Below are 22,433 nucleotides of genomic sequence, written 5' to 3' on the forward strand. Positions count from 1 at the left end.
GGGGTGTATGTTATGGATGAGAATTTTGTAGTGATCCAATGATACCTTCATGAATCGTCCATGTTCAAATAATGCTTTTGATTGTATTGGTAAACTGAGTAACACTGGTGGAGGTTTGTGAGTGTTTTCTTTAGTTTGAGGATAGTTTTTATTCCACCATCTGTGCATTGTCTCCCTTTCCAACCTCATTCCTGCTGACCCGGTTCAATAAATATTAAATATATATATAACAAAAATGCTCTATTCAATGAAATTACATGGCACATTTGGGGAATATAAGAATGTATTCTTCACTATGTTACAATACTTTTGACCCAAAAAAGTAATGCAGTCAATCATTAAAAAAAACAACTTGAATTTAGCAATATCAAGAATCTAACCTTAGAACAACCACATCACGAGATAAAGGAATGCAGTCATTCAACGCATGTGTTGCTGGAAGACTGTACAACCATGGGTTTTGTAACATCCTGTGGTTTCAAGGTTCAAACCACAATTCAAGGATTACATAATAAATCCAACAATTTCAAAAAGGGGAATCCCCTACAATTCACAAGGCTTTCAGTCAGATCGTGGATCCTTGAACGTAGTGGAAAACACTGTGTCATCTTTGACCAGTGTCACCGCTACAGGGGTCCAATGATAACCAGCATCCACGGAAAATGTTATTTCATCTGTGCAGCGGCTGGATTCAGTCGGAGCCAGTTTGTGCTGTGGTTCCAGCAGACATATCGGATTCTGTTCGCTGGAATGTTTAAGTTCAGCATCAGTCTGTCTCTGCGTTGCCCACAATGTCATGACGCACCCAAGGAGAGAATTTGCACGAAAAATTAGATCACAGACGCACCATGTTAACATCCTCCTCTGTGGTGCCGTGGTTTAATAATTAGCGTATATGGGATGTGTTGCTGTATTGTGAGGGTGCATCAAAGGTTTATTATAATAACTGAGTGCTGACGGGAGCGTCTCTCTCATTGTCAAAACACCCGGGGTAAGAGGAAGCACAGCTTCACAAATGCAGGGAAAGGGTTGTGACATTTACTGAGACAAAACAAATTGATGATCTATGTCTCTCAAGTTTCCTCTTTACTTAAAATATGCGTAACGATTTCTGAAGAACAAGTGACATCTCAGGTAGTCATCTCAGTCAGTCAGTCATCATCTACCGCTTTATCCTCTGCCAGAGGGTCGCGGGAGGTAGTCATCTCTTTAAACAGAATTAACAACTTAAAGCCAACACCTATTACACATCTTTGCAGAACCCATTAATATTTTTGATATTAATTTTTTCTCAGTCAGAACTCAGGCAGGTCTGACCACATATTATTGTGAATTAATGGGTTACATCTTATTTTATAATTGGAAATGTCCAAACTGAAACACATCTATGTTTCTGTTTTTCGTAGACATCCGGTTTGGCATTCCTGGTCAGTATAGTTATAGTAGTAGTATATAAAGGTAGTATATGAGGCGTTCAACCTGCACAATAAACTACAGCAAAGTATAGTATAGTAACAACCCTGACGGATATTATCGCCTCTGTAAAACGGATATCATGTGTGCAGTCAGGGGTTGTTATAACAGCAGTAGGTTTAAGAGAAAGGCTTTAATGGAACGGGAACGTTTTGATCATAAACCGAAAATGAGACGGGGATGTGGATGCAAAACGTCATACAAACTTTTATTCCCCTCAGAGGAATAAGGAAACGCGTTGTGGCTTAAAGCCATAAATATGACAAAGCCACCGCAGCGTCCCTATGTCAGTTCATTGAGTTGAAAATAAACAAACCAGGTATCCAGAGAAGTGGCTACGCTATGAGAAGCCGGTAAAGCATCTCATTATGATTAAGTGTTGTTGATGGTGTGAGCTGGTGGCTAAAGTAACCGTTGATAGTTGTGTCGTTAAAACTGGGTTGTGTTGTCGACTTTTATTAATTCATGATGCCATTTAATTTTTTCATTCAACCGTCCACACCGAGCGACAGTGCAATATGATGAAAAATATCCTCCTCTACCATTGTGATGTCCTCCCACACGAATGGGGAACTGACCTGTCATTTCGACTTGTTATCGAGAGTTTGCACAACATTATCAAGAAAGCAGACTCTCTCCGTTCAAAAATACAGTACGTGATGGAAAGAGATACCTGCAGTGCTACACGTGAACAGGAAGTCGGGCTCTTAGTTACTTCCACATTCAAATAATGTATAAGGTCTACAGAATGTGGAGTAGAAAGTACGCCACACTACGATGCTTTAAGCAATGCTGCCCCTTGCATGCAAAGAAGGCCGTTGATATGCAAACAAAACAAAGCAAGCAAACACAAAAAATGCCTTTAACATGAACCCTCAAAGTCTCGCCATCATTTCTTCTCCTTCTAGTGTATATGCACACAATGTCTTCGCTAAATGAAGGATGGTGATGGGAAGAGGAAGATGAGGAAAGTAATTGAACGGCCTGCTGGCTACAGACCATAAGCTACTTCACCTTCTCCACCTACGTCTCACATGTCTGCGTCTCTGCCTGGTGAAAAAGGTGAATTAACAGGCAGGAAGACAGGCAGATAGGGTTTGTTTCTTCGTATCCGAAAATGAGTCAGAGTTGAAAAAGAGCCAGTGAAACAGATCTTCACATATGACAAAAGGAAGATGAAAGAGACAAGAGGGCATCATGTGAAGGTGTAATCTGGAAATGATGTGTCTCTGTCTCGGCACTAGTTTCTTTCTGACGTACCAGCTTTACAACATATTTGAAATTTAAATGATGTGAGACTGTAGAAGGGTGAAGTGACTGATAAAATGCAAGGATAGACAAAATACCCAAATTTAGGTTCCCACACATCCAATATGGTGTATTGTAATTTATGTGGTATTTTTTACATTTAAAAGGTGGACTTCTATCTACTGAACTGCACCAGTGTTTCCTCCATTTTAAGTCATTTCTGTTATTAATTTTTACTTAGTGATCAATGCAGTATGCTGTCTGCATCAGCAGAGAACCCACACATGTCTTATATTTACATTGAAAAATGTAAAATTAAGGCAATCCACCAGAATAAGTGCACCTCATGACTGGTTTGATGGTAATCTGGCTCTTACCTAAAGCTGTCACTCCGGCGCCAAGTGGACAGGTGCTGTGTGCGATGCAGAATTCCACCACTAGGTGGAATCCTGGAGCACATTCACACAGTTGGTCATGTGTGCTGTTGCAATGCTGCCTCACCAACTGCTTCTCCTTGCACACCTGAACACAAGAGACACAAAGGGGGCACTGTTACACACTGCAGAACTACTGCCACTGAGGGCTGCTGCTGCTGCATTTACACAAGAACAAAGACGAGATATTGTCGTGGAAATATTAAAAGGGTTTTGTAAGAGGGAAAGAGTTTTTTTTTGGTGCTTCTTCAAAAGCTGTCGCCATTAAGATGACTAAAGAATGTTGACAGCATACTCAGGTATCAGAATAGGTCAATAATAAAATGAATAAAAGGAGGACATAACATTATATAACATAGAGCTGACCATATATTGCATAATTTGACCAGTGGCAAAGAGGAAATCACATGTACTCTGTGGGAAGATCACTTTCCCACATTTTTTTTTTAGACTTTACTTTTGGTAACAACAATTGAAGTGGAAACACTGGTCAAAAAAAGGAAAGAAAAGAAAAGAAAAAGATGTTGTAAAATGTAAATAAACAGCGTCTGAGGAAAATAGAACAGAAGAACCACAGAGGATGTTTCACTCCAATATAAGAAAGTGGGTGTCATAAGACACAAGGACACAACTGAAAATGAGATGTTTTGGATGTATTAAAGGTGATATATGTAAAATATGTACACCAGCAACCTTTACACTGTGTTGATGCTCAAATACATGCACAAACATAAATGTCCCACCATCTGTTTTATTGTTTTAATTTTGAACATATTTGATTGATTTTAGAATACCAGCATCGGGCAGAGAAAGTGTGTGCAGGAGCAGCAGAGACGCAGTAGCAAAGAAAATATCAACGTGATGAGAGGAGACAACAAAGCCACCAGTATAAACAAATGGATTAAAACAATGCATTTGTTAAATAACCACTGACAAAGTATATGAGAGAGAAGACTTTTTCTTATTCTTCTCAGGTTGAGACCTGTTTGAGAGGGGTAGTGAGGCTTTTCGTGTTTGGTATTGTTTAGTATTTCTGTGGTCCCTCGGCTGGCATCCTGTGTATTGAAGTACTACATGTTGGTCGGTTGGCGGTGGGTGGTGCAACAGACCCAAAACCAAACCAAAAACCAAACTAAAATGTAAACAATTTATTTTGAGAAAACACTGGCCGCACCTTTGTATTCAGTGAAGCCAGTATTTCATCTATGAGATACATAGAGGCCACTGGCAGCCATACATGTTACCTTAAGCTCTGATGAATTATCCGGGTGTGTTACTGTAGGTGTGAGTGTGAGAGTGGATGGTTGTCTTTATATGTGGCCCTGGGATGGACGAGCGTCCTGTCCAAAGTGTACCCCACCTTTCGCTCTATGTCAGCTGGGATTAGCACCAGCACACCCTGCAACCCTCATGTGGAGACTAAAGTGGTGGAAGATGGATAGATGTAATGTCATATGATATTGATCTCACACATACCGAGGTGCAGTACTGGCATGAGTCCCCCCAGTGCCAGTTCTCAGCAAAATGCCTCTCAGGGCAGGGCTGGCACTCTGTGGCTATGTCAGCGGTGCAGTGTTGTTTCACAGCTGTGCCAGGAGGACACTGGTCACACAGGAGGAAGTCAGATGTCACAGGGTCGCGGTGTTGGTACTTTGGAGGTGCGGCCTGATGCTGGAAGGCCCACGAAAGAGAAGCTGTGAAGAGCTGGAAGAGAGAGAAGCACTGAGTCAACAGCAGTTACAAAATCTCCAATTAAAGGCATATTGTGTATGTCACAAACACATGGTAACTCAAACTTCCTCTAAATAAGAATTGAGTGAAAGTTCAGACGTGTGACGTTGCAGCTCCTGGTGGACACATCATGCTAAAATGATTTTTTTTTCTGAGTGCAGTTCAGGAAATCAGCAGAGAGGGCAGCAGGTTCATGGACAATAATGAATTCCTCAGAGCCAAGTTTTCAAACAATAATAACAGTGCATGTTTAATGTTGCTACAGACAACATCAGCTGTTTATATTACCTTACATCACCACCAATCCACTGTGAGCATAATTGTATGTCAAAGAAAGGTTCAAAAGTATTTTCATGCACTTCGGACATTTTCCCAAAACTTTAAATTAATTCAGATGTTGCAGTTGTACTCAAATTCTGCACACAGAAAATGAAAATCAGAAGTGTATGACACAGGATTTTAGACATGAATTGTGCAGCCTGTTCTTCTCTGACTTCTGACCAATGATCTCCTACACGTGTCAGCAGCTCTGCACTATAGACTGCATTGTAGCTGACACAACTCAAAGGTGGTGTAAAGCATTTTAATAACGCCCCAGATCAAGAACATACCACACCCCTATCTGTTTCCTGCCTAAAAGAAACCAATCCATATGGACATTTTGGACAGTGGGTGGCAGTCTCCTCCAAAATAGTCCCATGTATCATCGGCTTAGCAAGAACCCAAGCGTTTGGCCAAATGTAACATTTCAAGATATCAGGTGGTGAGCGAGGCTGACATGCAGCCATGCAGCTGGGGGCGAGGACACATGCAGAACAGATGTCACACACCAGGCTCCTTCCATCCTGACAGTCCACAGCCAGTGGCTCCATGGACAAACCGACAATAGGCTGTCCTTGTGTTGAATGTACAAAACATTCATGTATGTATACACAGATGACTGTGTTTGTATGCCATTCTCGATATCCAGTCATCGTCTCCGTCAGCGCTGGCCCCGCGTTCTCTGTGGTCTACGCTCCTGAACTGTAGGAGGTCACTGGGCTTCCCTCCCGTTCACCACCACAATACAAAACACTATTACCCCACGCTGTTCTACAGCTTTACACTCGATTGATCTCCTTCCTGTTTGTGTGTACATGTATGCGTCCTCATCCCATTTCCATTAAAGTACAAAACTCGGAGCCACAAAACTCTTCCTCACACAGCATGCGCCTGGTTGTGTGCAATACAACAAAATCAGTTTGCATGGATTTATATGTGAAATTCCACATTTTTCATCACTATATAAAATATTTGGCCTTAGAAACTTCTCTAGGGTTTAAATCCAGCCTGTGAGACACTTTAGACAGTCACTGTAGCACCGAGAGCCTATACAACAGTACCACTGAATAGATAGAATGGGTCATCTTTCACCAGAGGGTTGTGCCTTTGACTCCCAGCTCCACTAGTCAAAGGACGATGTCCTGGGCAAGGCACTTAATCCCAAATTGCTCCTGATGGCTGTATGGGTATGACAGATGTGTGCCCAAGACTAGATATGCACTATATAAATAGTATATTAGTATAGTATAGTATCTCTCTCTGCCTGTCATTCCATGTGCCACCGCCTTCCCTTACCCAGCACCACCCAGCAGCCATCTGAGGGGTCCAATAGGGAGTTTAAACATGTACTCATCATTTCTTATATCCCATATAATATATTCTGCTGAGAGTGATGCGATCTGAGCCTACATGTCTTCCTGCTGCAATAAAAATGTACTCTTATTTTGACCAGATATCAAGAATTATCAGCCTGAAATGAAGCACAACACACACACACACACACACACACACTCTTGTATAAAGTTGTAAAAAGTAAAGCAAAAGGAGTAAAAGTTGCTCGACGTATAAATAATATAAAGTCATGTACAGCTACGTAATGTTAAATTACATGACAACACAACACTGCACGCGTGCGCAAATAGAACACATTCTTTTTGAATTGTTCTATTTCTATTTCATTTTTCAACAGATGTCATTAGAAAAGGTACCAAAAATAGATGAATGGCTTTTACACACCACGACAGAAACCGAAGCTTTAAATAGCCTCGCGAGCGCAGCTCTTTTCCCGGCAAAACCTATCGACCTCTGAGCACAACATTTGGTGGCTTTCATCTACAGCGACTTGCTTTGCAGTACATTGACTGCATATGTTTGTTTGTAGCATGGGTGGCCCCAGCGGGCATCAAACCCATAATCACAGTCTTGCTATTCAAATGAAGAAGTGTATGTACAAACTATTAAGCCATGAGACCACATCCAATCCTTTCAGGAACATTTGGAGGATGGAGTAAAATGTGGACGAAGTGACACATGGTCACATGTTTGTTTGTTTTTGTGGGGTTTTTCTTAGAATCTGGGTTTGGTTCATTTGAGTCAGGATGCATTTATTGGCAAAAAATGAATCCTCCTCTTTTCAGAGCCATTGAGCCTGAGGACAAGTGGAAGTGGTCGGGTTTTCCTTCACACAGCACAGCGCTCAGAAGTAAGTAAAACGCAATAGTTTGAAATAACTGAGAAATATCTTCCAAACAATTAAACACAATAATGTTTCAACGGTTTGTCACACCACCTTCAGACATTATGACTCCAGTGCACAACATTTGCTATTTGTTATTCTGGGACTTTAATGGTTTCATGCACAATTACACCTGTCCACGCAATGTTAAATGTACCGTTGTGCTAAAATAAAACAAAAGTCATCACCAAGCTTGTAATTAGAGATATTTGTGTCCCTTCTAGTGAGAATCAATACATTTTTAACCAAAACAATCAAGTTTTTGGCAGATGTCTGATTTGCAGTCAAGATCAAGACAAGCTAGACTTTCAATCCACAATTATGTGACATTTACACACATTTTTCTTCCATATAAATGTTTGATTTATTTATTATCTGGTCATGTCAAACTTCAGGCACAACCACACGTTTCTACAGAAGATGATAAAAACTGTCAACTTTTTAACTTATTGGGAAAATCTCCTTGCAACTGGAGGAGATGTTGAACTTTTCACCCTCGTTGTCGCCTTAGAAGCTGCCATCTGACGACATCAGGGACGACCGCTGGAAACCCAAATTACACAGCAGATAGAGGCCACTGACAGCCATAATTATAATGTGAGCATCATCAGAGCGAAGCTCGTGAGAGTCATTTCCTGAATGCAGCACCGCTAGTTGACAAGAAAAGCATGGATGGAAGGTAATGAGTCTTACTTTCCCTAAGCCACCACTTTGAAGATATCCTCGAGCAAGGCACCGCACCTGCCATGTAAATGACTGTAAGTCGAAGAAAAACTGGAGTTGCCCTTTCCCAGATAAATAATGGTAAAAATAAAATCCCTATATATTTACAACTAGCCCAATCATCTTCATCTGACACAGTTTGCTTATGCCAGTAAATCCCATTTGAGCCAAACTGAGACGCAAATGCGTGTTTGTGTGGAGGAAATGTCTGTTATTTAACACATGCTAATCTTCTTCAACAGCACACGTGTATTCCAGATATTCCGGAGCGCGGCGTGCTACACAAGGCCACGCATGATTGCGGAGATGGACCACACTTGCCACAACATGCAACATACAAGTGAGACACAGTGAGACATCCAGTCAGATGTTTACTGGCAGTGAGATGCTCCCTGTTCAAATATAAATACACTTTGTGCAGCAACACATGGTTTTAATTTCTACAATAATACCAGTTGTTTGGTTAGACAAGGTTTATGGGACTTAGGAGGAGGATTTTTGTTTTTATAGGTGGTGTCAGTTGTCAAAATAAATGCAGTAATCTATAATGACTTAGTTTTGTAGACATGGACTCAAGTGCATTGGAAGGCTGCACGACAGGGGCTGTGGCAGAACCGACTTGCGTTCACACAACTGACAGAAGTCGTCTTAAAATGTACTTTATGTTTGAGCCTGTAAAGAAAACAGTGTCTCTTGAATCAATTATCCAACATGTACAGGAACTAAAAGGCATTATATACTTGATGTTTTGCACTGACAGTACAGAAGCTGTGCAGAAAAAAAAGCAATGGCCATGTGGAGCAGGGATTAATAATATAATTTTTTTTCTATCTTTGTCAAGTACGTTGTGATTTATTTTTATGCATTACAAAAGGGAAACAGTTGAATTTGTTTACCAAATGTTTAGGAAGGGCAAAAGTCAAAAAGAGCACAACTCGATGTAATTCAGTGGCAGTGGGTCATCCGGAATAAATGATCCGGATAGTATTTAACTACCATCCAACAGATAAAGTTAGGGTTCAGGGTTGCAATGGATGCACCCTGAAATTAAAGAAAGAAAAAGAAGAGTTTTGCTAGCCTGAGGTCAACATGACATGAGGAGAAGAGACATGACAAAAAGGGACCTAACCACACTGAACCAACTTATCCACCAGGCACATGGCTTCAGTTAACTGTAGAGCGCAGGTGGTCTGAGGGGGGATTCCAACTTTGGCAGTGTGTGTGTATGTGTATGTGTGTGTGTGTGTGTGTGTGTGTGTGTGTGTGTGTTCCCTCCACTCACACACCCATCCCATTATGCCACATCCATGTTATATTCTGATGATGAATTTGCAGCTCAAAATATTCATGTTTAAACTTTTTCTTAAAAATTGTTCAATGTCAACATAATTGCGCAATGATCTAAAAGTCAGTTAATTGCAAAACCGACGTGAATCTCTGCACAAATGAAATTACTTCTGTTTACTTACTTAATTATAGATGTGTGTGTGATGTCACTTAGAGACTAATTATAGATTAGATTATAGATTATAGATTATAGATAGAGACTAATAATAGATAAACCATTAGTGCAAATGAGAATGGTTGACTCAGGATTCAACTGCCTATTTGTGATCTTATCTGTCTTTTATAAGAGATTAAAGTACATTTAAGGACACGCGGAGAAAGCACCAAGGAGGCAGATGATCCGCTGTGGTGACCCCAAAAGGGAGAAGCCAAAAGTAGAATAAACTAAATTTCAGTACACTTATAATAAACAAAATGAATAATCAATTAGTTATCAAAAAAGAAGAAAGTTATCTCATGTTCAGTGATTCAGTAGAAGTGAAATAAATGGAGAAACAAATCAACTTGTGTCGTGAGTACAACCAGTAAATATTATACTAAATAATAGTCTAGCCTGCACATGAGGGTCGCAGGGCCGTTGGTGCCAATTCCAGCTGACATAGCGTGAAACTTAGGCAGGCTATGGAAATTGTTTTAAACATAAGAAAATAAGAAAACATTTCCAAAAATGAATCATTTCTGTAGTAGAACTTTTGCCCTTTGCCTTTTTTTTTACCCCAAACTCCTCAGATGTATATTGTGCCTCAAGCCAACTAAATCACCCCCCCCCCCCTTGATATACTGTGTGTCTCACTGATGAAGAGACATTTCCATCACATCCATCACGGTGCTTTTAATATCCCTCATACAATAGTGTGATAAAGAAACTATGAGAGGCCGTGTGTGTGTGTGCGACCACAGCATTAATACAACAGCTGTATGTTGTCTCTTGTCTTGCTGCTCTTTGTGTCTATTAATCCCACAGCCCTACCCTCACACACACACACACACACACACACACACACATGGAAACACCAGACCAATGAGTTCACCACAACTAAGCCACACACACACGCCCACTCACACTTCTGCTATCAGTACAGTTGATAGAAAAAGGGGAAGTAAGGCGAGCGGGAGCAACTTCCAGAGCTCTCTCAATAAACGTTTGTACGTGTTTGTTTAGAACATGTTGATCCTGTACCTTAACACACCATCTGTGCATCTCCCAGCCCCCTTTCTCCAGTCACCCCCCCCCCCCTTTCTCCAGTCCCCCCCCTTCTCCAGTCCTCATCATGAGGTGAGTTTGCAGGCCTGCATGGTGACCTCTTTGCAGCCTCACCTTGTCTGCGTGTGAACCTGGTGCTGGGTTTAGGGAAGTAAGTGACTGATGTCAACGGCTACAACAGTAGGAGTAGGAGTGGAAGCGTGTGGATAAAGAGATAATAGATAATACAAAATGTGTGTGTGTGTGTGTTTGTCTGGCTACATGAAGATTAGTGGGTGGAATATACCGTGGGTTGCATGCAGGATTTGTTTGGCTGGCGAAACAAAAAGAGAAGTTAAACACGTGTCAACTGAAACACAAAGGTACAGGCAATGATAGGTATTATTAACAACTACCATGTCTATTCCACTGCCATCGTCCTGGGAAAAAAAGGACGGCAACCACATGACGATCATGCAGGGAAACAGGAAAAGCACACAGGTGTATGAGGTGCGTTCTCCACTGGACCACTGAGCCAAAACAAACTGTCTGGACGCAGAAAAGCTGAGTGTCCCTTTAACAGAGAATTCCTTACAGGAGGACTGAGCGACTGCGAGTCTGACAAGCAGAAAAACAGGCACACAGGGATCCAGAGGGATGCAGACTGAATTGTTGTCTAGATGTTGACAGTCTCGACTGACTGAGTGGTTGGTTACCTGACTCATTAGTTGGCTGAAGGCATTCTTGTCTGGCACGACTGTCTAAATGAACAAGGTTGAGCGCTGGGACATGACGTCAGAACACAAGTGTGGCAACAGAATGTTTGGTTATAGCCAGGTAGAGGGAATAGACACACGTATACATATCATTTATTTATGTTTCACCAACACATCGAACGCCCAAACAGTCTCGTGCCCTCTCACGTTTCTGTATGTGAGCATATGCAACACACGCCATACAGCGAAGCACCAAAGGAAATAATTACCCTGGAGAAGCATTGTGAAGTCAGACCTACAATAACACACCAATACGACATTATTCTGGGAGTGTAAAGTTTCATCCATTTCAAACAAACACACACTAGTGTAAGCAATGACATGCGACCCAAAGTAAACTTTGATTCATTGATTTTAATCTATTTTTTTTTTTTGTGGTCTAATTTTGCAGATAGTGTGTGTTAATAAAAAAAAAAAGGCCCAGAGCAGAGCTCCATCCATTCATCCTCAAAACAAACATAAGCCGGCTATATAAACACAGATCGAGTCCTTTTCCAAAGACTGAATTGACATTTGAAACAGAGTAAACAATGGCATGCTGCAATTTGCACTGCAAACTACAGAAGGTGGACGTGAACACCCTGAGGCATTAAGTCACTTAACGGCGAGACAAATCATTAATTAAAGCTGAATCACGTCAGCCTCAGCAAGCTTGTGTTTGCAGGGCTGCTGAATGGAAGCGCTCACAATGCATCCTCTGCAAACACCATGTGCCATTGACTGGGCATTTAGCTGTGAGCAGCAAATAGCCAAAAAAAATCACATGAACAAATTCAAATGATTACATAACAAAATTATAACAATAATAATAAAACAATAATAATCACCTGTTTCAGAGGAATGCCTACCTGCAAGTAGGCATGGAAATGTTATGCAAATTTACGACACAAATAGTGTAGCTAAAAAGTGTGTGTAGTGTGTTTTTGTCTCTTATCCAAACAAGCCATGTGTAAAACAGATACTTTAACCGTCATAACGATCCATATGCACTTAAAGCGACACTTTATTTTCCTTAAGAACTGACCGCTGACACACCACACACACACACACACACTCATTGCTGCAGACTGATGATGACTGACACTGTAACTCAAATGAAATCCATGTTAAATCAGCTGTTCAGGGACAACAAGCCCAACAACAAACACTGTATCTCAGTCAGAATCAACGTCTCGCAATAATTCCCCAGCGACAGCAACGACCTGCTTGAGAGAATTCCCTGAATGAAAATATCAGTGGTGAAGAGAAGAGGAGCCGCAGACGCCCGCGTTTACTCACCACTATCAGTTTCATGGCCGGATTGGATCTCGCTATCTCCCCTGCGTAAAAGTGAACAGCGGGGTGACAGATCTGTACTTATACAGTGCACACACATACTGAGAGAGAGAGGGAGAGGGAGAGAGAGAGAGAGAGAGCGCGCGCGTGTGTGTGTGTGTGTGTGAGAGAGAGAGGGAGAGAGAGAGAAAACGTGCCCACCCACCTCGCTCTGTCTGCCTCCCTCTCTTCTCACTCCTAAAAATAAATTGTTTCATCCTGGAGATGATTACGCAAAAAAAAAAAAAAAGAACCTCAAATGAGACAGAAGTAGCACCAGCTGATCACCAGAAATAGAGGCTTTATTCTTTCATCAAATCACTTTTTATGAATTCATTATAAATGTAATAAATTCGCTCTATCTTAGAGGAACACATATGATCTGCTCTGTCACGTGGCATGGGCACATTCTTATTAAGACATACAAGAAATAACGATTGTCCTGTATGAAAAAAAACAAAAAAAAAACAGCATGTCACAGTGAGAGTGATATTTTAGTCAACTGGAAATCCAACATAACTATTTCCATATGTAAATTCTACTGTGCAAATATGTGGGTTTTATGTGACAACCCCTGTATTACACTCGGCGTGTCAAAGTTTCTTTAGCAAGTGTGACTAAAGAAGCCTTTCCCAGCATAAATGTTTTGACAGCATGTAAATACCGTGAGTGGCAGTTGTTTACTCGGACCAGCCAAAGTCATTTAATGAGATTGGTTCTGCTTCTTTGAACTGCCACCAAGGAGGGAACATGGAAAATTCTGTGTCTGAGAAGAACTTTGGATCCAAGAATTCAAAGACCGGAATATTGTCTATCTTTAAGTTATGAGCCATCGCAGTTCCTCTACGGTGCAGGCCCACAATGCTGAGAGAGCCTACGAGGAAGCTCTGTCCTTGAGATGCCCCAGATTTGGCATCATAATTATACATTTGTGTGTTTTTTTTCCAGGTGGTTTTCATCATATTTTATTAAAACATGGTCATTTATGTTTTATAAATATCTTCATCTTTCTATGTTTTTCCTTCCTTTAATCATTCAAGATACAAGATAAGATACGCACATTCACATATGGAAGTGGTCCCACAGTCCTTCACTGCCATAGGCGAAGATGTTTCACACAAAGAGCCATCACATTAGCCTTGAGCCAACACATAAGCCGGACGTACAGTAAACTAAATAATCTGTATGGATAACATTCAGTTCTTTAAAGAACTGAATACAGCCTAAATGTAGTTATTTTGACAATAAATTGAGATTAAAAGGTCGGTGGAGTGACTTTTTCCCCCTCCCAGTTCCAGGGATTGGCTCATTACCAGAGAGGCCTAAAAGCTGGAAAATGGAGTCACTTGAAACTGCCAAGAATATAATTACTGACATAAGTTCATGCACAACTGTTAACTTGACACAACTGTTAGATATCTGCTCCTGGTCTCTCTCTGTCTCTCCCCCACCTCTCCACAGTCCCCCCATTTTTCCTTTCACCCCAACCGGTCGGGGCAGATGTCCGCACATGTTTGAGTCTGGTTCTCTCTTTATCTATCTCAACTGCCTTGAGATAACGTATGTTGTGATTTGGCACTATACAAATACAATTGAATTGAATTAAATTAAATTGAATTGAATTGAATAAGTAACATGTCCTTGTTGTTGATTGCTCTCTATTCTTTTCAATCCTATACACACACACAATGACCTGGATTGGCTTCAACTGTGTATCCAAAAATATTACGTGCCATGCAAGAGATTCAAGAAACTTTCATTAAGGTCTCAAAAGGGAAAACCTGCACGATAAAATGCAATAAAATACAGCCCACAGAATTGAGATCATAGAGGTCAAAATACGTAACAGATACCAGCCGCACTCCTACGCTATGATGTGAGCACATGATGCTGATACAAAACCCTCTGACATCAAACATCCTCAAAATAAATCTGCTTTTCCATTTGTCTTTTCTGTAGCGGCTCACAGAGGCGTGAGCAGAATGTCACAGCGCTGCTGATGTAGAAACACGGGGTCTCAACGTCATCAGAGAAAATACACACTCGCACACCCACAGGTCTCTGAGGCATGCGAGGGAAATCTTAGTGGTGAGGTCACAACTGACCACAGGATGACTGAAAAAACACAGGCGCAAATGCAAAAGTACAGAAACACACACACACACACACACACACACACACACACATCAGCATCGAGGTCAGGGTGTACCACAACAATGGTGGAAGAGACGCTGGACGTCCACATACACACAGCCAGTTAAACACACGCATTCAAATTTATGTACGACAAACCTTCCTGACGCGTAAGATGGTGGTGAGGTCTGTAGCATACAAGCGGGGTAAATGTGGGTGAAAAGAGTTGAACCAGCTGCATCTGCAATACGACCTTTATGTGTATATATACACACACACACACACACACACACACACACAACACATAACTAGACTGTTTGACTCTTAACTGACCCCTGACCTCCTACCATAACTATTGTAACTATTCAAATCATAGCCCTAAACTTAATCAGTTTCTCAAAAATGAAGCTCTGCCAGGAGCAGGTTTTAGTATCCATGAGGACTACTGGTCCTGACAAGGTCAGTGTTTTTGCCAGAAAAGGTCCTAGAGAAGTAACAAAATATGCAAGTACACACACACACACACATGGATTTAAGTCAAAATAAAACTTATTGTTGAATTACCTAATGTCCTTCTGGCCTGTCAACAATTTAGCTCCTTTCTAATTTAGTCTGCCAAAATGTATATAAGTCTTGCCACCTCAGACTAAACACTTTACCCCAGTGTTTACTTGGACTTAGCCTGGTCACAGTAGTTCCAAACGTAAACATGAAACGTGTGATAAATAATTCCTGATTTAAATTCAGCTGTAGAGACGTTGACGTCATGCCTTTTGTCATGCTTTTGCCGTCGTGTTTGCATACTACAGGCAAATAGCGGATCTCTTTACCGTCATAGACAAATATCATTCCGATCCGACCAAGTCGCTCTCATTTTCATAACTGGTCTCAAAAACGAGCGAATGGAAAAGGGAACTGATAACTGTCGATGCGTTGATAGGGGCCTGAGACAGTGAGAGGTGAAAGACGCACAGATACATTTTTAAACTTGTGCAACAGACCCATATGCAAATGTGGTATATTCATAATGTCAGGGAGAAAGAGACAAAGAGGGTCCAAACATCCTCATGGCGGCGCCACAAAAAGCCTGGAATTGACGGTAGAGATAATAGCAACAGCCAAATCTTCAGTGCAGAGAACTTCATTAGGATGAACATATTGTGATGTTTGGATTTGAAAGGTTTTTACCCTCCTGGTTTTTGATGATTACTGTTGTTGCTGAAGCCCTTTATGGAATAGTTCATTTAATCATCTCTTATTCAGGCACAATGCTCCTGTTGAATTGTTGATTTACAAATATGTCGCTCTGCTTCAGGTTTTACCATCTCATGTATGTAAATAACGTTTTTTTGGGGGATTTTTTCATGGAGGATTATTTTTGCAGTTGTTATTAAGGGTTTCATTCATCCATCCGTCCATTTATCACCCCTTCATCGCCCATTGAAGCTGATCCCAGCTGGCATTGGACGAATAGTTGACCTATCCAATCAATAGGTTGCCAGTCCATCTCTGGACCAACAGAGACAAACATTCATACTCTACCCTGCATTTCAACCTATGTCAAGCTGAGATTGGCACCAGCGCCCCCTGCGACCCTCATGTGGAGGATAAAGCGGTAGAAGATGAGTCAATAAGTCAATTGACCAAACTCTACTCATGTTTTTGGACTGTGGTAGAATTCCAACTTGACGTGTGGCGAACATGCAAGCACTAGATCCCTCAGTTGAACTGAGATTCTAACCGGTGACCTTTATAGTGTGTGGCCCGCAATCTCTCCCATATTAAGGTATGTACATTTGTATATTAAGCTGTTGAACCAGTCTTTGTGTAAAATGATCTTGGGATCTTGTGATAAAAGCTGCACTTAATGGTCACTTTATCACTATGTTTTGATTGGATCTGTGAAACATGAAAATAGCCACTTCATGCATTGTTTTAAGGTCAGTTAAGTGTAATCCAGTGGGGTAACCTTAGCACAAAATGTTTTTAGAAACTCTCGCCACAAAGCTTTATGTTGCAGAGACAGAGAAGAAGCATGTTGTCTGACCTTCTCATATTCTTCTCTCTGCCTTCCTGTGGTCCACCTCAGAATTTTTGATTTTATATCTCTTGCTGCCCGGTCTCCTTAAATGCAAATCACAGTGGACAAGTCTTTATTTAACTAACTGATGAAAAAAGCCAAAACAGTATTTTAGAATCAATCGATGTGGGGCAAAGATACCCAAGGAAAATGTGGACACATCAGAGGAGGAGGTTGGCACACCATCATGAAGGTGTAGGAGAAAAGAAAGCATCTGACAAAGACCTGGAAAAGGAAGTCGCAGAAGAAAAAAAATGTCAGACAGACATGAAAAACGGAGAGTCAAAGTCTTGCCAGTCAAAGCAGTGAGTCACTTGTGACCTTGAGAGAAGATAAAAACAGCAGAGGGATCCCTAGACTTCGACAGCAGCTCATGTGGTCACCTTGTTTTCTCTAGTGAGGTTTCTGAAAATGATTTAGAGGAAACTCTTGTGCTCTGATAGACTGCGTGGTGTCCAGAGTGACGCATGCAACAGGACTCATTCTCAGAAGACACTTGTCTGGCAGAGCCTTTTTCAGAGCATGCCCAGCACCAGGTGAGTTTATTCAAACAGGTTTATGGTGGGAAGAACAAGCAAGACACTTTCACACTTGTATTATACATGGTATTATTTTATATTTTGGTTCTTCAACGACAAATACAGACATTCGTATTTGTGTGTATTTTCTAAAAAGGTGAAAGAAATAGATGAACTAATATTACAAATTATGCTCAAACATAAAACACTAGGTCTGTATGTTGATGAGCCGGGCATCAATGTCATGTCACTCACTAGACTTGATCAAACACCTTCAATAAATCAACAGACACATTTAAAATCACGTAGGCTATGTCATTGTGAGCCGCCAAAACAGAGCTCCCCCTACAGTATCGGAGTACATATGTTTTTGACATCACCATACCCATCCATCATTCCATCCATTGTTTACCGGGGATCCATGAAACCATGTCCATGACGGTCAGCATCCATTCTTGCCATTCAAAAAAAGTTGTGTGACTCGCTTGTTATGACAGTTGTAACCTCTTCCTGTCTTCTTTCCGAAAATGGTTTTCTAGGGGGTGTATGTGCAGTGCTGGGAAGCAATTTGTAACCTGGAGTCGTCAGAATCATGAGGGCTCCCCAAATCTTCCCAGAACAACCCATTTAACCATCGCAGTGACTCCGAAGCTGTTAAATTAGGGTAAAAATGCTGCATAGTTCCACTTTAAGTGACCTTTGGATTGCCTGATCACATTTTCAATTTCATTTGCAACTTGAAGACAGTGCTTCTGTCTTTGTGTCTAGAAACATCATGGCTATATATATCATTCAGCAGAAACACTGACAAAACTGCTACCAGGAAAACTCCCACACAACAGAGTCCAGTTTAACTGTTCACTACTGTTTGCTGTTCTCATGTGAACGACATCTTGTAGAGTAGTGGCTTCCCAGTAAATGTTGCTTGTGGACCATATAATAAAATAAATGGATTCCCATTTCAGCATTTATCCTGTTTCCACTTAACCTTGACATTCCCTGCAGTGTCTTACTGACATGTATTCACATTCCCACCACTGTCTGACCAGCTAATAAAGGCTTTCTGCTCGTGCAATAAATTAAAAAATGCAAGTGCCAGTGATGTGTCGCTCAAGAACGGATCTGATAAAAGAGTAGCTGATACAGAGAGGGAAATTAAAATGGGCTGAAGCTGATGTTGCTGAAACAACATATTTATTGTTTTAAATAGGAAATGTGATATTGACTTTGCTCCGGCCATTGTGAATTTCCCTGTGAACTAGACCGTGGACTATGCACCAATAGGAATTTAGGAGCAGCAATTTATGAGGTCGATAAAATCAGGTGTACTGTAACATTACGGGTTACATTCATGTTTTAGGATGAATTAACTAGAGAAACTGGTGGATTCTGTAAAAGGAATCTTGAATAGAGTCACGCCTGAATAAAAAGGAGGAATTTTAAAGCATGTTAAATATTTCGCTGACGGATGGGGGAAAAGGGATGGTCTTGTCAACAGACAAGTGGCAGCAGGCTGCTTCCCTGTTTGTCCAATTCGTTTCATGAGTGGAGCGCTGAATGTGTGTGTTTGTGCCTAATGTTTGCCGTGGTCATAGGAAAGAAGTTCTTACTCACCAGCCACAATCTACAGTGGCGCGAACCCAAGGTAAAGATGGCTAACTGTGCAACTACTGTGCGAACACTGTCCGTTTACAAGGCTTCACCCCTGATGACCTCAGTCACGCCCCCATAAAATAACCAGGGTTAAATTAAACCCGTACCATAAAGAAAGCGGAAGTAGATTTTGGCTCCATGCCTCTAATCTTACACATCACTTTGGAATATTTCTCTTTAATTTCGAAATATTTAAATACTCCACACAGCCAAACCATATTTTCCCCAGGGTTGAAAAGTTACTGGTGTGGTAATATTTCTGGAGCCTTAAGAAAACTACGATTTTTATTACTTTACTACTTTTAAAACAAGCAGTAAGTAGTGACATTTGAGATATATAAGAATGATTAAAACATTGGATAACAGAAGTACAACCACGCTAGAGGCCCTGTAAGGCTACACAAGTGATGTAGCCCCAGCATAAATTCCCAAAAGACAACTCTGTTGCATTTTTGTCTCATAGTTTGGCTTCCTAGCTGTCATTTCCTGAAGGTGAATCGGCTGCTAATCTGCTGGTCCTCTCTGTCCCAATAGTACAGTAAAAATGCCTGCTGTGTGAGCCAGTCATCTCATTGAAACTACTAATACTACTTAAAACTACAGTATGTTGTTTCTTTCGGCTTCAGTTCTCTAGCTCTGCTGTCATGTGTACCCTTTTAGTCCTTCACCAGTCTCATCAGGGCTCCACCATTCTCGCCTTGGGGATTTTCTTAGCTGCTGCTCAGAAGCAGAGGCCCTCAGCTTCAGACTCTCTAAAGCAGGGGTGGGCAATTATTTTCCCAAGGGGCCACATGAGAAACAAAAAAATATTTTTGGGGGCTGGGCCAAATTTGAATTAATTTGAATTTAATTTTATCTCTTTTATCTAAAAAAGCAGTAAATTGTATTGTTTTGGTGTAAATTTAGCAGCATACAAACACACAATAAACACAATTACAAACCAACGCTATTAAAATTATCAAATGACTATACTATATAATGAATACTATTATACTATACTACTGTGGTGTAGCGCAGGGGTAACTGGCTAGCGTCACCTGTTGCTGTGCAGACAGAGGCAGATACGTACGTCCATACGTCAGGCTTTTCAAAATAAAAGCAGATATGCTGCTTCTGACCTGCTGTACCTCTTACCCCTGCTCACCAAACCTGTGCAAGGAGAGAGGTTTATGTGCGATACTTACATACTCCCTATTTAAGGTCAATGACCATCACAAATGATTATGAAGCTATGTTAATGTTAAACAACTGACATAGTGTTGGTTTAAATTTACTGGTGTACTGGACAACTTAAAGTATGACTAGATAATGTCTTTTCCAGTATCCATTATTTTAATGTTGCTGCTCGATGGTCATGCTGGTTGTTGGCCTCAGAGACGTCATTGTGTGCAGAGCCGACCATGACCACCACTGCTCTCCATCGCTCACGGTCCAGTGCAAGCCCTTCTGGGTCCTCCAGGGTGATAACTTCTGGAAGTCTTCCTTATTCATGTCTGTCCATCTGATGCGGGGCCTGCCGCAGGGCCTCCTCCAGCCCGTCACAGTTGCGTCAAACCTGAGTAAGGTTCAGGTGGGATGTTCAAGTGGAAGGTGGAGGACGTGGCCGCACAAGCGGATGTGGCGGAGAGCTATGAGTTGGGAAGCTGCGGGCTGGTAACTGAGTGTGTGAAACTAATTTTTGGAGACATGATGGTACCGTCTAACATTTTCAATGGTCCTCAGAGCTCTGCTGTTGAAACCCTTGATCCTCTTTGCCAGGGTTTTTTGTGAGGGGCCACCTTTCCGCTCCATACTAAATGACGTCCTGAAAGTCATTTGATTCTAAATGGGATGTAAATGACAATCCAGCTGTGGCAATAGTTTGGTCTGCACCAAAGTGCACTGACCAAGTGACTGACAAACATTTCCAGCATTCAAGTCCAAAGCTGATGGCACTCTGAAGAAATGTGCACTTATTTAAAAAAAAAAAAAAAAAAGAGAAATGACCCCATTTTCAGACTTGGTTTCTCTGTGTCTGAGTGTTTTTATTAAAAAGAGCTATTCTCCCATTATTTACACATAATGTGCATGATTCAAAAATGACATAATCGAGATTTGACAACAGGGTTTCCACTTGAGCTGTACATTTTTGCTTTGTTGTCTTTTTCCATCATTATCTCTGTGAGTATTTTCCTCTGGGCTATTCTCCTGCAGTCTCTGGTTACCTTGGAAAAGATGACAAACAAGTCAGCAGCCTCTGAAACAGCAGCATGGTTTCCTGCTCTCTCACCAGGATGCCACTGACTTGTGGGCTACTAGGCTTTCCCAGCACTGAGAAGTTCATTCATTCATTCATTCATTCATTCATGCATTCATGTTCTACCACTTTATCCTCCACATGAGGGTCGTGGATGAGCTGGAGCCAATCCCAGCTGACACAGAGTGAAATGTGGGGTACACCCAGGGCAGGTTGCCAGTCCAACATTGAGAAGTTGAATCTGCTCAAAGGAATGGCCTGCCAGCCTGTCTGCAAGCAAAGACAAGATAAGTGTGGTGGATTTTTTTGACACTTAGTTGTTGTTTTTGTGCAGCCTTAGAAACATACAGCAATAAAGGTCAGTGTTCTGAGTGTGGTCAGTGAAGGGAGTATTCCTGCATTCCTAGGCATCTCTATGGAATCTCTGAATAGTGTGAACATAGTATAAAGACACTAAGTTCTTCTGAAACAATCGGAGACTTAATATTTACATACAGTTAGTCTGCAGGATGGTGTGGCAGTGAAACAGTGCCTGTATCTAAAATGTTATTTTGGCAGACATATCAAATCAGAAGCCAGAAAAACACAATGTCTTTGGACATGGAATTGATTGTGCTCCATTATGTAAGATTGGAAATGTGAATGTAACACATTCAGAATAGGAGGTGAAAACTGCATGGTAAAAACATTGAGAAATTTAAATGGAAAAACAAGAACAAGACCACAACAATACATGCACAGTTCCGTTTAAGCGAGTCATGCAACTAATAAAAAGAAGTGGAAAATTTAATGACTTTAAAGTCATCCTGATGACCTCACATTACTGCTGAAGCGGCTCTGCCAGCACAAAGTGAATTCTAAAGCTACACACTAACAAAAACGACAAAAATAATTTGAAGGATTGTTAAGAAGTTTGGGAAACTAAAATCACTGTTGCTCTCGGGGTTTATTACTCCGTTTCATACTGGCTATGATACAATTATACGCAGTAAACAATGATCGTCAAGAACAAATAAACACATAACGT

General features: G+C 41.1%; 1 protein-coding gene across 2 annotated transcripts in view; it reads right to left on the minus strand.

The window, feature by feature from the left end:
- The window catches only part of LOC131471907 (tumor necrosis factor receptor superfamily member 11B-like), a 60,786-nt gene that overhangs the window by 6,545 nt on the left and 31,808 nt on the right, over positions 1 to 22,433 (minus strand). Inside the window, exons 1-3 of one of the 2 annotated variants that reach the window (XM_058648707.1) lie at positions 12,751 to 12,894; positions 4,632 to 4,859; positions 3,099 to 3,243 (exon numbers count right to left, since the gene is read on the minus strand). In XM_058648707.1, the coding sequence (XP_058504690.1) occupies positions 3,099 to 3,243; positions 4,632 to 4,859; positions 12,751 to 12,765 (388 nt within the window). In that variant the 5' untranslated portion in view covers positions 12,766 to 12,894. Of the gene's footprint in view, positions 1 to 3,098; positions 3,244 to 4,631; positions 4,860 to 12,750; positions 12,895 to 22,433 lie in introns of those variants that run through there. The other variant, XM_058648708.1, reaches the window with a different exon arrangement.

Source organism: Solea solea, chromosome 13 (assembly GCF_958295425.1).
Source record: "Solea solea chromosome 13, fSolSol10.1, whole genome shotgun sequence".
In the NCBI taxonomy this organism is placed as follows: Eukaryota; Metazoa; Chordata; class Actinopteri; order Pleuronectiformes; family Soleidae; genus Solea; species Solea solea.